This window comes from Lotus japonicus, chromosome 2, assembly GCF_012489685.1.
Source record: "Lotus japonicus ecotype B-129 chromosome 2, LjGifu_v1.2".
Classification (NCBI taxonomy): domain Eukaryota; kingdom Viridiplantae; phylum Streptophyta; class Magnoliopsida; order Fabales; family Fabaceae; genus Lotus; species Lotus japonicus.
In genome coordinates this window covers 91,709,965-91,725,960 of record NC_080042.1, presented here as the reverse complement: position 1 = coordinate 91,725,960, position 15,996 = coordinate 91,709,965, and the positions used below count along the sequence as shown (strand labels likewise).

At 39.9% G+C, this 15,996-nt stretch overlaps 3 protein-coding genes across 4 annotated transcripts; 1 reads left to right on the top strand and 2 right to left on the bottom strand.

Moving 5' to 3' along the window:
* Positions 1-7,723: 7,723 nt before the first annotated feature.
* Positions 7,724-9,876, top strand: LOC130741009 (protein TIFY 10a-like). 2 transcript variants are annotated; one of them, XM_057593765.1, is made up of 4 exons: positions 7,724-7,947; positions 8,594-9,003; positions 9,095-9,152; positions 9,629-9,876. In XM_057593765.1, the coding sequence occupies exons 2-4, from the start codon at positions 8,664-8,666 to the stop codon at positions 9,771-9,773; spliced, it is 543 nt and encodes a 180-aa protein (XP_057449748.1). In that variant the 5' UTR covers positions 7,724-7,947; positions 8,594-8,663; the 3' UTR covers positions 9,774-9,876. The 2 variants fall into 2 exon arrangements, with proteins under 2 accessions (XP_057449748.1, XP_057449747.1); XM_057593764.1 differs by having other exon boundaries at positions 7,730-7,943.
* Positions 9,877-9,931: 55 nt separating this feature from the next.
* Positions 9,932-10,687, bottom strand: LOC130737286 (IAA-leucine resistant 2). Its single transcript, XM_057589038.1, has one exon. The coding sequence runs from the start codon at positions 10,685-10,687 to the stop codon at positions 9,932-9,934; it is 756 nt and encodes a 251-aa protein (XP_057445021.1).
* A 264-nt stretch (positions 10,688-10,951) lies between these two features.
* Positions 10,952-15,608, bottom strand: LOC130741008 (uncharacterized). The gene is made up of 5 exons (XM_057593763.1): positions 15,036-15,608; positions 14,099-14,206; positions 13,513-13,557; positions 12,515-12,652; positions 10,952-11,699 (listed from the first exon to the last, which is right to left on the bottom strand). The coding sequence occupies exons 1-5, from the start codon at positions 15,423-15,425 to the stop codon at positions 11,361-11,363; spliced, it is 1,020 nt and encodes a 339-aa protein (XP_057449746.1). The 5' UTR covers positions 15,426-15,608; the 3' UTR covers positions 10,952-11,360.
* Between the last annotated feature and the right edge of the window lie 388 nt (positions 15,609-15,996).

Here is a 15,996-nt window from a genome sequence, read left to right as displayed (position 1 = left end):
GTGAACCCTAGCCACCCACGCTATGACATGAGACTTGGTGTCCCACCGGCAAGAAGCTTAGCCTCGTTAGCAGTAGAGAAATCCTACAGGAGACAATCTGTGCCTAACCCAAATCAAAACACCAAGAACGCAAATAGCAGTGGGGGTTTCGACCCAGAAGAAACCCATAGCCAAAAGGTTGATGAAGAACTCAGATATTGGCAGGAGAAATTAAACCCACAGAGGAACGCCTTCATCGTAGAAATAGATGATCAGCAAAGTGGAGAAAACAAACTTGAGGGGAAGTTCTTCAAGCGGGGTAAAGGGCCCAAGGAAGTTGATGACTCAGGTGACCCTATTAATTTAGCCAACCCCACAAGTCCTGTCATTGAGAAGAACACTTATGAGAATGTGGAGCAAAAGGACCCAGATTCGAGCTCAGAAGCAAGCTGCACTGGTCATACCTCCGGAGAGCAAGGAACTATCTCTGGAATCGACCCTACACCGGAGGAAGCTGAGACACTTGAGGAGATGAACATTACCCATATAAATCTACACAGCGACACACCTGCGGCCCCAGCGGCCATTTCCCTTGCTGACTCGAGAGGGACACCTCGATTTGCTAGGTCAATGCCCAACATTGGCCCTCCAATGGTCAAAGTCTATTACTCCAAAGCGGTGGTGGAATATGGAGCCCCAGAGAGGAAGCATGAGTACTTAGTTGAATTTCCTGATGAGGAACAAGGGCATGAGGACTCCCCACTGCAAACACTAGATTCGCATCATGAGAATAGTTTAGCTCAGGGCTTTGCTGAAGTGTTATCACTGAAAAGAAGAAGAGAAGAAAATTCTGATGAGGGGAATGACACCCTACCTTCTAAGCGACTGCTGCTGACTTGTTCCACTACCACGGGTTATGCTGATCAAGACCACACTAATAAGGCTGAGGAGGCGGGCCATCCCATGCCCCCAACCTCTCAATGAGCCTACTCAGCTGGAATTGTCGTGGCTTGGCGGCGGCTGCGACAATTGATGAGCTTAGGAACCTCTCTAGAAGGTTCAAGCCTGCCATTGTATTTTTAACGGAAACAAGAGCACAGCGAGACAGAATTGACAGAACTAGAAGACTCCTTCGATATGATCATTATTACTGCATTGAGGCTAGAGGAAGATCGGGGGGATTAGCATTATTATGGAAAGAGCATATAAAGGTTGAAGTATTGCTGGGTTGTCAAAACTTTATCCACACACGCATTACTGAGGGTGGACTTGTATGGTACACTACTTGGGTCTATGGACAGCCTTGTTTTGCACAGAGGAAGAACCTGTGGGGTGAGCTCTCAAACTTGCAGCCTTTGGGTGAGCCTTGGAACCTCATGGGAGACTTCAATGAAATACTAGAGCAACATGAAAAAGACGGCCTTCGGCCCCATAACAGAGGACAAATGGAATTATTCAGAGATTTTATTGATGCCAATAACTTGATGGATGTGGATTTGAAAGGATGCCGCTTCACTTGGGCCAGCAACCCAAGACACGGCCAAGTGACTAAGGAGAAAATTGATAGGATCCTCATAAACTGGAAGTGGCGGGCTCTCTTTCAATTTGCGGTGGGGATTGCTCTACCAATCATCAGCTCAGATCACTCCCCCTTAATTCTCAGACTAAAATCCTCAGTTAGAACTTCAAAAAGCTTTAAATTTGAGGCGTTTTGGGAAGAACATCCACAGTGCAAAGAAACAATTCAGTCTGCTTGGACCAGGCCAGAATCAGAGGTTGGTGGATCTTGGGAGCAGCTCCTCCATAAATCCACAAACACGAAGCGAAGCCTCACTGAGTGGCATGGAAGAACCTTCTCACGGGCTGACAAAGAAATTACTTACCTCAAGGAAAAGATCCAACTCCTACAAAATACCTGTAACAATGAAAGTGATTGGTCAGAACTGAAGAGGATGCAAGAAAGAATCAAAGAACTTTGGAAACAGGAAGAAATTTTTTGGAGCCAAAGATCCCGTATAAAATGGCTCAATTGGGGTGACAAAAACACAAAATTCTTCCATGCTTCTACTGTGCAAAGAAGAGAGAGGAACAGAATAGAAAGAATCAAAAACAGGAATGGGGATTGGATTCGCGGTCAAGCAGCCATAAATAGGGAGACTATGGAATTTTTTAAGGGCATCTACAGCAAATCTGATTGCCAGAATATTGAGGATTGTCTTGCGGCAGTGCCCAAACTGATTTCCACAGAGCTGAATACGACCCTACTTGAACCAGTCACGGAGGAGGAAGTGAAAGATGCTGCCTTCCATTTAGGGGGTTTAAAAGCCCCTGTACCTGATGGCCTTAACGGTCACTTCTATCAGAAAAAACTGGGAAACTGTTGGACCAGAAGTTTGTAAAGCTGTCATCTCCTTCTTTGAAACTGGTTTGATCCCTGAAGAAATAAATGAAGCGATTGTCACCCTTGCCCCCAAGATACAACACCCTGAATCTTTGTCACAATTCCGACCGATTAGCTGCTGCAATTTTACCTGCAAAATCATCTCAAGAATTATAGTGAGTAGACTTAAACCAGCGATGAATTCTATCATTACTCCTCAGCAAAGTGCTTTCATCGGAGGAAGACAAATTCAAGACAACCTCATCATTGTTCAAGAAGCCTTTAACGCTCTAAAGAAAAAGGGTAGAGTTGGGAAGCACAACCTGAGTGTGAAACTTGACATGAGTAAAGCTTTTGATAGAGTTGAGTGGGAATTTCTTGAAAGAGCTCTTCTTGCTTATGGTTTTCACCATCTGTGGGTAGGCATGATCATGAAATTAATCACCGGAGTCACCTACCGCTACAAAATCAATGGCTGTTGTGGAGACAAACTGAAACCTCAACGGGGCCTCAGACAAGGAGACCCATTGTCTCCTTATCTGTTCTTGCTAGTAATGGACGTTTTGTCCCACATGATAATCAGGAGTTGTGAAAATGGAGGTTTAGAGGGCATCAAATTGGCCCAAAACACTCCACCTCTAACCCATCTCTTTTTTGCAGATGATGCAATCCTCTTTGCGAAAGCAACCGAACCTGAGCTCTATAAATGGCAGCAGATCTTGCATCTCTTCTCCATGGCTTCTGGCCAAAGAATTAACACACAGAAATCAGGTCTCATTGGAGGTAAAGAAGTAACAAGCGAAAAAAGGAGAAACCTGGCAGCTATTTTGCAGGTTCAAACATGGGACAATCCTGGAATGTACCTTGGGATGCCAGCTGAATGGGGAAGGTCAAAAACTAGCTCCTTAGGGTGGATAAAAGACAAGGTGATGAACAAAATTCAGGGTTGGAAGGGTTCTTGCCTCAACCAGGCTGGAAAGGAAACTTTAATCAAGGCTGTTGTACAGGCCATACCTACGTATGCAATGGCAATACTGAAATTCCCTAAAGCTTTTTGTAAGGATCTTTGTGCTAGAGTAGCAAAGTTCTGGTGGGCCACTAATGGTGAAAAGGGATTCACTGGAGGAAATGGGAAGTTCTCACTGATCTGAAAGATGAAGGAGGCTTGGGCTTCAAGGACTTTACAGTACACAACCAGGCTCTCCTTGCAAAACAGGCTTGGAGGATACAACATAACCCAGAAGCACTGTGGGTGAAAATCTTGAAGGGCCTGTACTTCCCAGAGTCTGATTTTCTGCAAGCCAGGAACAAAACAGGAGCTTCTTGGGTTTGGGCCAGCATCCTACACGGCAGGGAACTCCTCCTCCAGCAAGGGCATTGGCAAATAGGAGATGGAGAGATGGTGGACGTTTGGAGCTGTAGATGGGTCGCTTCCGGGGAACTACTACAACCACCACCTGCTAGCCAAAGCCAGACAATGAAGGTCAGTGCACTGTTAGACAAAAACAGGAAGGCATGGAATATTGATAAAATCAAAGATTCACTTCCCAGAGTTGATGTGGGGAAAATTTTACAAACACCGTTCCGCTGGGAACCTGGCAAAGATGAACTAGTTTGGCCACACCAAGTCTCAGGCAGTTATGAACCAAAGTCGGGATATAGGAGAATCAAAGAGACATTAAGACCTCCTGGATTAAGAACCTCTTCCTCCGTTGATTGGTCACACCTCCTCTGGAAGAGACTCTGGAAAATACTAATACCAGAGAAGTTGAAGATGTTCATTTGGAAAGTATCTCAAAATGCTCTCCCAGTCAAGGTCAACTTAAAACGCAGGAACTGCTCGCAGGATGACCTTTGCCCTCTCTGTGAGGTTGAACCTGAATCGCTGGAACACATGTTCTTGGGCTGTGACTGGACGAGGCTAATCTGGTTTGGCACCCAACTGCAGCTGAACCCACATCACATCCAGGAGAGGAGCATGAAACAATGGCTTACTGAGACCCTTGTCACCTTCGACCAGCAGCCTCAAGAAGCTCAGGAGTTCCTCACCAGCCACCTTTGTTTTACCTTATGGGGGATCTGGAAGGCTAGGAACACTATGGTGTTCGAGGGAAGCCCCCCAAATCCCCATGTGATCCTTGCAAACATCAGGAACGCGCATACTGAGTTCGTAGAAGCAACCAGGAAGCAATCTACACCCACCCCACTGGATCAAATTGTCAACACGCAGGAGGTGAGATGGAAGCTTCCTCCAAGAGGCTATATCAAGTGCAATACTGATGCTGCCTTCAACAACGAAAGAAGGCGTGCTGCTGGGGGGATCCTATATAGAGATGACAGAGGAAATGTGATAAGCACCTATGCTAGGCGTTTTGATGTTTTCTCGCCGCTGGTTGCAGAGGCAATGACCCTAAGGGAAGCGGTGCTAATCGCAGCAAACATGGAGGTTGAGCGCGTGTGCTTTGAAGCTGATAGCCAGCTCTTAATCAAGACTTGCTTAGGGGAAAAGAAGGTAGGAGCTATCAGACAAATCGTGGAAGACATCAAGGCTTGGAGCTCCAACCGCCCTCTCTGGAGCTTCTCATGGGTTAAACGAGAAGGTAACCACAGTGCCCACACAATTGCCCATCTCTGCAACGCTGGAGCTTTGATAGGGAACTGGAATTTCAATCCTCCAGCGGCTTTGAGAGAGGCTCTGAGGAAGGATTTGGCCGGAACAAGTGCAAGATAGGGTGGTGATAGCTTGGATCCTTATTGATGCCCCCTATCTGGTAGTTAAAGTTTTTAATGGGGAACACAATTAATGGGGAACACCGCTTAACTGATGGGAAATGGTGGTCCTTTTTCTTTCTCTCGCGCCCCAACTTCCTTCCACATGCCCCCCCCCCTGTTGCCAGCTGGTGATGATGGAACAAGTGCTTTTGCTTCTCTCCATACTTTATATCCAACTCAAGATTTACTTTGTTTTGATTCCCTGTCAGTTAGCTAGCGAGTAGGTGTGCACTTGTTTATTGTTTTATTCTCCTACCTACAGTGTCGCTTAGCCGGTTGCTTGTATCTTGGGCCTTGGGCCTTTTTAATGGAATTCCATCTTCATTGTCCAAAAAAAAAAAAAAAAAAAAGATGGATCACATTACGAACAATATGTTCTTTTTAATAATCAGTATTATCCATCAACACCCTCCACCATTATTGTCATGACCTATTGCCACTGCTCCCTCACGCCAAAGCTATATATCTTGAGCGTGAAATCTACAATCAACTTCAACAGGTGACTTATATATGAGTAGTCATGAATAAATGAATCTAAGATTGATTTTAGGGTCATGCCTTATCTACCTCGAAAGCTAGCTTAGATGTGAGGATTGCTATGCTTTTTATAAACACTTATTTGATCACATCGCTAATCAACATATGTGATAGTTGCACTTTTGGAGAAATTCATGGGTGACATAATATTATGAGGTGAAGTTGCATGCTTAATATTTATGTGTTTCGTCAAGTGGTTTGTTGGTTTGAAGAATGTCTCTCACCTACAAATCCTTGGGTCAAAACCACCACAAGGCCAGGGTTCATTCACACTTGTGTTTCAAAAAAAAAATCATTCACACTCTTTTTTTTATACTACATCATTTCTCATATCTTTATTTCTCTATCCCGTTTGGAGCACCGTATTAGGCCTGATTGTATAAACTAATACAATACATTATGAGTTTATCAGCTGTTTGGAGCTTCCATTGTATTGGATAACTTTATCCATCAAACCACTCTTATACATTAAAATAATGTATAATTTAATTCACCATCAAAACGTGGGATAAGACCTGATAACCTGTGATGTATTAGCCTCTTACAAATATTCCAACAGTACCTCATTCATCTTTGCAATCGCTCATCCTTTTCTTCCCATTTCACCTTCCTCTTCTTCTGCTTCCTCAACCTGTAGTCACCGCCCCTTCAATCTCAGCTGCTGGACCACCGTGTATCAGAGGCTGTCGTCGCCGGCAACCACCACAGCGACCTCCTCAAGTCACCGCAAGAACCTTATGGCCTCCATGACTACTGCTCCCTTCTCTCTTCCCCTGACACGATCTCTCACTCTCAGCCTCTGTGCGCAGCGATTTAGGGGAAATTATATCTAATGATAGGAAACAAAAAACACGAGAATAATGATGTACAGGAAGATCAGCGGCCGAAAATGGCTTCCCTTTTTCCCGTCTGTGCTAGAAGTTCACCCCCAAACCAATCACCCAATAAAAAAACCAAAAGGAGCTTCAAATCATCGATTTCACCCAGTCCATTGCATGAGGAAGGTTTCGTAATTAAAATTGGTATCACGGTCTTGAGCAATTGAAATTGAGGAATGAGGATTGAACAAGTTTTTGCTTTGATGTGGGGTTTCTGGGTGTGTTTTGGCACGGTCCTGTGTGTTTTTGTGAAATTAAGTTTAAGTTTAATTCAATTTTTATTTTCTTTAATCTATTTAAGCCACACACACAGGAGATTTCAATTAACTGGATTCTTATTTTTGAAAAAAAAAAACTAACTGGATTCTTTATTTGTTTTTTTTTTTTTTGAAAAAAAACTGGATTCTTTATTTGTTAATCCACTTAAGAATACATTTTTTTCAAATGGGTATTTTTGTATAAATATTTGATTTTTATACTATCCATCATTATTCAATATTTCACCAAACATAATATTGTAATATTAAAACAATATGATAAGTTATACGATGTCTCACCAAACACTGTATAGTATTAAAATTTTATCACCCCTTATACTATCAGGCCTTATACTATTAGTCTTTATACAATCCGCCCTTATACAATACTATGTACCAAACGGGCCTTATATTTTCTTTCTATTACGAACATAGCCTGACCTGTGAGTGTGAATAAATATTAATTGTTTTTGTTAAAGATACTTTGCTAAAGTTTAGCCATTTCCTTTTAAAATACATATTTTTTAAAAAATAAGTAATCATGTGATTAGCGGTGCAATTCTTCCACTTTTGTATCATATATTTAGTTTCCTAACTGTCATCATTACCTTCCTAAAATATGTAGATTAGTTAAAAATAAAAAGACATTTAACAAAAGCGCGTATAAATATAAATATAAATATAAAATCCCGATTAAAGTTAAGAAACGTGCACGCCCATGAAAAGGCACGTGAAAAAACAATGAATTAATTTATTTTAGGTTAGATGAAAAGGAAGATAACCTTGGTCACTACCAACCAAAACCAAAGGAAGCAAATAACACGTGCTGTAACTACCCAACATACATCATTCATTTTTCGACCAATGAATGAATCATGTAACAACGGGACGCGGAGTTCACATTTCCACTAGCTCTGTCGGCTGTATTCACGAAAAGCTGTCTTCAAAACACACACACACACACAAATTTAATTAAACACGTGATCTAATTCGACATCTTCATCAAGATAAAAAGAAGAAGATAACATTCAAGAGGTGTGCATCACTGACTCCATTTCCTTCCTTTGTTAACACACACTCATCCATTTTCTTATTGTGTAGTCAGTGCCTGAAGGACAAAGACAACAACATCAAGGACTGGTATGTATGTTCATCTCTTACTCATCATGTTTCTTTTTGGATTTCAGTTTCTCTGTAATAGGAAGAAAGAGGATTTTGAATTGATGTATGAAATATGGATGGATCTTCATCTTCATGTTTTGTTGGCTTAATTGTTTCTTGTTGCTCCTTTCCAATGGATTGGTTCTGAAATAGAATTAAAGAAATGCTCCAAGTTGCTTGATCCTCTCTTTCAATTCACTTTGATTTTTAGGGAATTTAGATAATAGCATGTTTGGATCCGCTTTTCTGTCTTCAAAATTAATTGTCAAACCCTAAAGCTACTCAACTCCCTAAAATTAATTGTAGGAATATTTTCTAAACATTTAGTTAAGAATGACTTCTTATTGAAAAAGTAAACAAAGAAGAGTAAGAGGGGGGAAATCGCCAAATTGTGAAATTTAGTGGGAGCATATTCATATGGTTAAGTTTAGAAGTCTTTTTGAGTTGTCTAAAATTCTCTCCTTAAATACTACATCACTGCTTTGCCTAAAATGCATTGTTTTTGTGTGTGTGGACTGTGGAATTCACTGGAAGAAAATGAAGAAAAGCAAAAGAGTCTTTTAGGCACATATTCTGATCCTGGATTCATTGGACTTTTGTAAAATTTCTGAATCAACTATTTTTTACAGGTTTGCCTGAGACATCTTGTCAATCTGCAACCAGTTCAAGCTTGAAGTTATTCAAACCGAGGAGAACAACATGACTTCTCAGAACCAGACATCTATGAACTTATTCAGTGTAATGAAGCCTGTGACCAAGGAGCCTAAAGGTACACAGATGACAATCTTCTATGCTGGGCAAGTTTATGTGTTTGATGATTTTTCTGCTGACAGAGCCAAGGAGATCATGTCCTTGGCCACCAAAGGAAAAAACACTGAAAGCCAGAACAACTACCCTAATAAGGGAATTCAGAGACACCCTTCATTTCCTGCTAGTTCTAGCAGGCCATTTCCTTTTCATGTGAATAATATCATGCCTAGCACTGCTAGCAATTTGATCCAAGAGCAATCTCAAGCACCACCCACACCTATTGTTGTTGGTAATTTCTATGGATCTCTTATATTTGAGATGATTAAAGATTTTTGTCACGGATTATGAATTTCTGATTATGACTTTCCTTTTTTGTTCAGATCTTCCAATGACTAGGAAAGCTTCACTTTACCGATTCTTGGAGAAAAGGAAAGATAGGTAGGCTGAAATTTCTCAACACATATAAGTAAAACTTAACTGCAAAGTGTTGTTTGTAGCCTTTATGGGTGTATGTGTCTCAAATTTCTTAGCTGTAGAAGAATCAAGATAACTTATTCACGAGATGCATTGATGTTTAGACTCTTTGTGTGTGTTTAGATACCTGTTTAGTGTAATGCCAACAGATTTCTATCTCAACCCATAAGAAGATTTTCATTTACTTTTTCATCTCGAAGCACTACTGATGTTGTTTGCACTTGTGGCAACAAATATACGAACATAGCCTCCTTCCTTTGCAAATAAAATTCTCCCCTTACTTCTTGTTCCTAAATAGTCTGAGTCATAGGAAATTGATATATGAATAAAAAACAAAAGTCATTATGTAGTAAATGGGTTTTGTTGTGAGAACTATGTAACCTTTTTTAATTACGCTGTTTTGGATCCATTAATTGATAGCATTGTTTATGTTTGTGCAGAATTGCTGCCAGAGCACCATACCAAGCAAGCAGTCCCATGGCAAAAGCTAATAAGACTGCTGATGAATCCATGTCATGGCTGGGTTTGGCACCTAAATCACCACAAGACAAATCTGAGAGTAGCTCCAGCTCTGTGTTATTTTAATAATTCTTTGTTAGAGGGACTGGACCACTCTATATTTATGTATGATGTAGCTCAGGCTTATCATTACCATAATTAAAAGCAAAGTTCTTTTGTGTTAGCTTAATTCATTGTCCACTAGTTTTTACTTAGGCCACATATGGCTATTGTGTTATAGTAAGTTATAACATATCTGCATATCCTTCGGCGAATGATTCATTCAACTTTTGATCAGCCTCACAGTAGTATTGTAAACCAGGAGAGACAAGGCACCAGTTCTCATGATCAGACCGATCAGCCAAAGCCGGAAAGGAGTGATGGCCAAAGACAACAGCGTTTTCGGTGACCGGAATGTGTTTCCGCATTTTAGGGTAAACAGGATTCTCACCGTTAATTAACCCGTTCAAGTGTTCAAGGAGGGCGAAAATTCCAGGAACATTGGGGAGAAAGTGCGCGTGTTGTTCTTCACGAAGAAAATTGCGACGTTTCGTTGGGCCGGGGACGGTGGGGACGCGAGGGTAGACCTTGCCGTAGTTTGAAAATTCCGGCTGGGAGGAGCAGATGGTTTTGAAGAGTGGGAGGAGGGGACCAGGGATGGGGAGAGACTCCAACGGGTGGAAGTCGAGAAAGTTGAGGAGGAATTGATGGTGATCGAGGTTTAGGGCGCCGACCTCTTCTCCGGTTCGGAGACATTGGATCCAGAACAATACTCCGAAGTAGAGGCGGAGGATGTATGGGTGGTAGTTAGGATAACTTCGCTTGAAATGAAAATGATCGACTAAAGACTTGTTGATGTTGTGAACTGTATAGTCCATCATATGACAGGAGGGATAGTAAAATGATAACCTATATCTTGGAGCGTAAGTAATGCGACTTCCAGCAAAGACATTGAGCATGCTATTGCAAACTGAGGAAGTCACATCAGGTGTAGGCTTCATGATAATACGGTGGTGGAGTAGTCTGCTACAGGGTGAAGATCGTTTTTGGTTCTCTTAATCAACTTGAGCTGCGATTGGCAATTTGGCATTCTGAATATGGAACCGTATTAATAACTACAAAATGTGGCTTTTCCACTTTCCAACATGTGTGTCAAAGAAAAAGTGATGCACCCCCTCATCAAATCCACAACTTCCGAGGTGATGGACAGAGTTTTAGAGGAGAAAGACTGCAAATACAAGTACCAAAAAGTTAAGTAGACTGCATAATAGCAAAGAGCCAACGACTGCTCTAGTACATTCACTTTTATGGCGGTTTCAAAAACTATCACAAAAATAGATGTACGAGAGTGTGGTGTTACGAAATAGTACAAAATAATATATATGTAGGAGTAAATTTACTAGCAACTTTAAGAAAATGTCCTCAGATAATATCATTCTTCTGTTCATAATTCTTCCAGGGACACAGCTTTATACTCTCCTTTGAAATTATAGGAACTTCCGTGCAAAAAACAAAATCAAGTAAAGAAAAAGTTTATAAAAAAAAAAGGGTGAAGAAGTTACAACAAAGTTATATCAACAGGACTTGGAAGCAGAGTAAAAAAAGGTATAAGCTTTCAAACCAAAAGAATTGCAGTGTATGCGCAGCGGCGCAGCAACAGCTTGTTTGAAATTTTCAATCTTCATGGCTTTTCTCAATTCTTCGCAGCGACAAGGGAACAGGTTTTTCCAAAACGGTCACGTTAACGTTGTTCCAAACATCAGACAATGTTGGGAGTGTCGCAATTTTCTCAGCAACATTCATATCTTCTGGAAGAACAGAACCAAAGACAGTGTATTCATGTTTCCACTCAGAATGGTCAGCAAGGCTAATAAAGAATTCAGGACCAGAACCAATCCAAGCAACTGAGCCCCTTCTTAAGGTTGGACAATCTTCCACAGGAAGTTTATTGAATGGTGTGCCATAAGCTTCCAGAGTCCCTTGAATTAATGCATAAGGGGGACCAAATGAAGCCTGGAAAATGAAGACTCGTTTACTATCATTCAACATTACAAATTATACAAACATCATGGTTTTGCATTGACACTGTGAAGTACTATGCACATAAATTCTTTTTTTCCTCCTTTGGGAATAACATGCAAATGACCCCAACAGAAGTACAACAGGAGTGATGTTTTGTTTCTTGTTTGGAACAAACAAAAAAGAGAAGAAAAAAAAGTAGTCTTTGAATACAAAGAATGTATATGGATTTCTAGCATAAATATGAACTCCGCAATTCTTAATTACTACATATAAGAAATTAAGAATAAAGAAAAGGAAAGAGATTCGTGGAGAAAAAGTAGACCTTAAATAGGACTGCTGGTTTATTGAAAAGGACATCAAAATTCATTTTAGCTAGGAAAGCACCACTGGAAATTTTAACATGTGTATTTTTCTCAAGGGTCAACTTTCCTGCCATGTAAAATTGCAAACATGGCTCATTCTTGATCTACGAAAATCCAGGGTATTGATTGAATTGTTTCAAATTGGGTCAGACAATTCAAGGTATTTGGCATCATAATTCCATTATCCTTGGTATGTTTTGAATTTCAATATCTGTGAACATTAAACAACATGCTTGCTGTTTGTTGCTTATACTGAAAATGATCTATACAATTTCAAGCAGGATCTAAAATGGCTGTGAAGAAAACAAGAAAAATATGCTACCAGAACAGCACATACAGACCTCAACAAGTAACAAAATCATAATATTTCATAACGGGTAACGATAAGACTGAGTTCAAAATAGAATTTCACAATAATGCATAGGAGAGGAAAATTAGTCTTACATTTTTTATATGGTTTCCTTCTGAATCCCATGATTGTCCTCGGCTCTCTGCACGGTAAAATTGGCAGCCTGCACAATGGTGCAAAGCCAACAATTCTAGAATGTAGGCAACAGAGTTGGGGGCACAGTCAGGGAAAAGCTGCATAAAATAAAGAATCTCCGAGTTAAACATATTCTGCACTCATGACTAGGCAATTTTGAAATACAAAGTATTAGAGACTCATATAAGCAGAAAATATGTCCCAGTAAGGCAGTAAGCTGACATCAATTCTTCACAGAATGTAAGAAACCAAGAAAAGGACTTTCGAACAACCTCTTTAAGACACTATTTGACTAGCATCAAATGCACTGTTTTAAATCCTTTCCATTCCTTCAAAAAATAAGTATTAAATTATTCTTACATTTGTTTTCTTAACCATTATTCTAAAGTCTAAAAGCACTAATTAGTCATTAGCATTCTCCTTATTCAGATATATTCGCAAAAAAAGATACCGCTCTAACAATGAACCCCGTCTTTGCTAATTATACTTCTGTTAAAATTCTGAGGTACACCATAATTATGCAGTACATGCTCAAATATGTAATCATAAGAAACTTCGAAAGTTTTATTGAAACCATGCTAGCCATATATAAAATAGTCCGAACAGGAAGATATGAAGTTCAATAAGACTGAAGAGTTTATCTGGTTATTCTGATGTATTACCTTATTGTATATTCTCATGAAGCTTCTATAATCAAATAACAGTTTCATATGTGGTGGTGTCTTGGGACAAGGAGATCAAAGAAATATGCATAAAATCTCAACACAGAAATGTAGGTCACATTCCGACCAGGCACCAGCCCGTTGGCACATATTCTACTTGCCTTAAGAACTCTTTAATTGGAGTCTTGCCAAGTTCTAATTCAAATATGTCTGTTCCTAACTCTACACCTAAAACATGTCATTAGTACAATCATTGGCATTGGGATTTTAGAGCTCCTAAAAGTTTGGGCACTTACTTTTATGTGAAGAGTTCCATATTCAGTTTCCAATCCAATAATTCCCTGAAAAAAGGTAGTAGAAAGAATATTGATAAATAAGATAAACTTTATAAGTTGGAAAAATAATCCAACTAAGTAACTGGAAAGAAAGATATGACAATGACTAATCACAAGACACCATCACACAACTGACAACACGTGATGCCAAAATTGTTGCTCTACTCATATACATCAAATTCCTCCTATCACTTAATTGACGTCTTAGTTTGAAATAGCAAGTATTTGTAATCACCTATAATAAGTTAAAAGACATAACACGCGATTATCAATAACTTGGATTTCGGTAATGCACCTCATGGTTTTCCCTCAGACATTATGCAAAATAACTGTAGAATCTGATTTTTAGGTGTGCCATTAGCCCAATTGAAGACAGAATTTGATAATTTTCTATCAGATTCAGCATACATTTGTAAGCCAGTATCTGACCAAGTAAAATCATGCAGCAGCAGTTTGATGTAGATAGTTCTCTGAGGCGACAACTATCAAGTCAATTTGAAGCCAGACTGGCAAGCATTTTTATTTATAAAAATCAAACATCTCTTACCTCTCCTTTTCCAAAGATGATACCAGAAGTCCAGCCAACTATTTCCCCTGGAGGCACTCCTTCTTGCCGTTCAGGGGCGAAGCTGTCCTTTTGTTTCTTCAACCAACACTGAAACAATGAAGTCAATAGCTGTGACTTTTAAGCTCCAAGATCAAGATTGATAAAAAAATGACATTTTAATCTCAACTAAAAAGACATTCCTGAACTAAAATGAACTCTACCCTGCATAAATTCATCCCAAAAAATGTGCAGAAAGCCATAACAAAAACCAACTAGATGAAGATGGTTTTCATTAGTTTAATTTGCTAGCACCCAACCTCTGAGATACTGATTGTTCCACTTAACACTCAAAAGTATCTCTCATAAGTATGCCTTACACTTTGGCTTTGCTAATCCAAGCCGAAAAAGACAAATTCTCACAGCACACTTGATCAGGCACACTAGTGATTCTACTTTTTGCACCTTACTATTTTAGCCTTAATAAGAAACCTAACCTCCACATGCTGAGGATGAAACTAGAAAAAAACAGGTAAGATGTGTCCATGCGTGTGCCTTCAGAGTTATATAGCTCACTACTCAAACACTAAAAGCATACCTTTCTTCTAATAGCAGTTTAAACTGCATAATTTGGAATGGTAACCGAGAGCAACATAAACCGTCTACGTGCATGTTTGGATACACAGTGAAAAACCGCAATGAAGCAAAATCACGGTAAACAAAAACAACTTCCCAATTCCCATAGCATTTGCAACTGTCTATCATGATTTTGGCCTCCCCGAGGTTTTACATCGTTTATCCAAACATGCACTACATCTCTCAAGACTGAAGTAATTTATTCCAGGACTTAGCTAATTAACTCCAAATATAGAAACAAGAACAACAACACCAATCACCAAAAGACAAATCCAAATTGAGGGTGAGTTGAAAACTAACTTACCTCACCAAATTTGGATCCACAAGCCTCACGATTCCCACAAAACACCCATGTATCACAGAGGCAGGGTCCATCCTTCCCAGTGCACATAGATTTGCACGCGTTGCAGCAATCTTGTGAACTATTGAACTTGAAGTCAGAACCCCACTTGACCGCTGCACCCCAAAGCTCATAATTCTCAATCCCTCTACAGCATCCACCATCAGCACCGCCTTGAACCAATGCCAACGAAGTTGTAAGCTCAGAAACGGAAAAGCTTCTGCTGCTGCTTATGCCGTTTGGGAGCACAGAAGAGAGTAAAGCGTAGACCAAACCACACGAAGCAAGGCACACCAAGATGAGGATCAAACGGTGTGACAGGGAAGAGTTCTGTTCACTGGGTTTACGACCCATTGAATAGAGTTGGTGTTGACCGCAAAAAAGCTTGCAATTCTCAAGTACAGGGTTCAGACTTGGAATGAATGCAGAGACAGTGTAACACTTTTGTTTTGTCTTTTGCAGACCCAGTTGAGCTGAGTGTTTGAGTTTGACTATGCTACAAGAACGTGGTGTTTGTTTCTTTGGTTTGATTTTGGAATCAATCCTGCTACTAAAGAAAGAAGGCCATAGAGAGGTGAAATAAATAATTGAGCTCAATTATTAGTCAAGGAAATTACTCGAGATGTGTATAGTTGTAATGCATTCTTAGAAATCACAATTGAAGTAACTCAGTTGACAATGCAAACTGAGAGTGTGTGGGAAGAGTTTTTAAGTTCGATTCTCATACAATACACTTTGAATGATCTCAAGGAGGGATGAAGAGTCTTAACTATAATTAAATCCCGAATCTGACGGCATCCAAAGAGTGACCGGGTATCAAATGTGTATAAAAAAAATTCACAGAGGTACTACTTGAATTCATAAATCAAAAATTTGATCTTCACGAGTTGCATATTTAACCTTCATAACACCTAGTATGTTGGAA

Excerpts from the sequence above, each read along its gene's own strand:
- LOC130741009 (XM_057593765.1), top strand. The coding sequence starts at position 8,664 with ATGACTTCTCAGAACCAGACATCTATGAACTTATTCAGTGTAATGAAG. Across the intron at positions 9,004-9,094 it reads ACCCACACCTATTGTTGTTG|ATCTTCCAATGACTAGGAAA; the intron begins GTAATTTCTATG and ends TTTTTTGTTCAG. Across the intron at positions 9,153-9,628 it reads TTGGAGAAAAGGAAAGATAG|AATTGCTGCCAGAGCACCAT; the intron begins GTAGGCTGAAAT and ends ATGTTTGTGCAG.
- LOC130741008 (XM_057593763.1), bottom strand. The coding sequence starts at position 15,425 with ATGGGTCGTAAACCCAGTGAACAGAACTCTTCCCTGTCACACCGTTTG. Across the intron at positions 13,558-14,098 it reads TCATCTTTGGAAAAGGAGAG|GGAATTATTGGATTGGAAAC; the intron begins GTAAGAGATGTT and ends ACCTTTTTTCAG. Across the intron at positions 11,700-12,514 it reads AAGGAAACCATATAAAAAAT|GCTTCATTTGGTCCCCCTTA; the intron begins GTAAGACTAATT and ends TTCATTTTCCAG.
- LOC130737286 (XM_057589038.1), bottom strand. The coding sequence starts at position 10,687 with ATGAAGCCTACACCTGATGTGACTTCCTCAGTTTGCAATAGCATGCTC.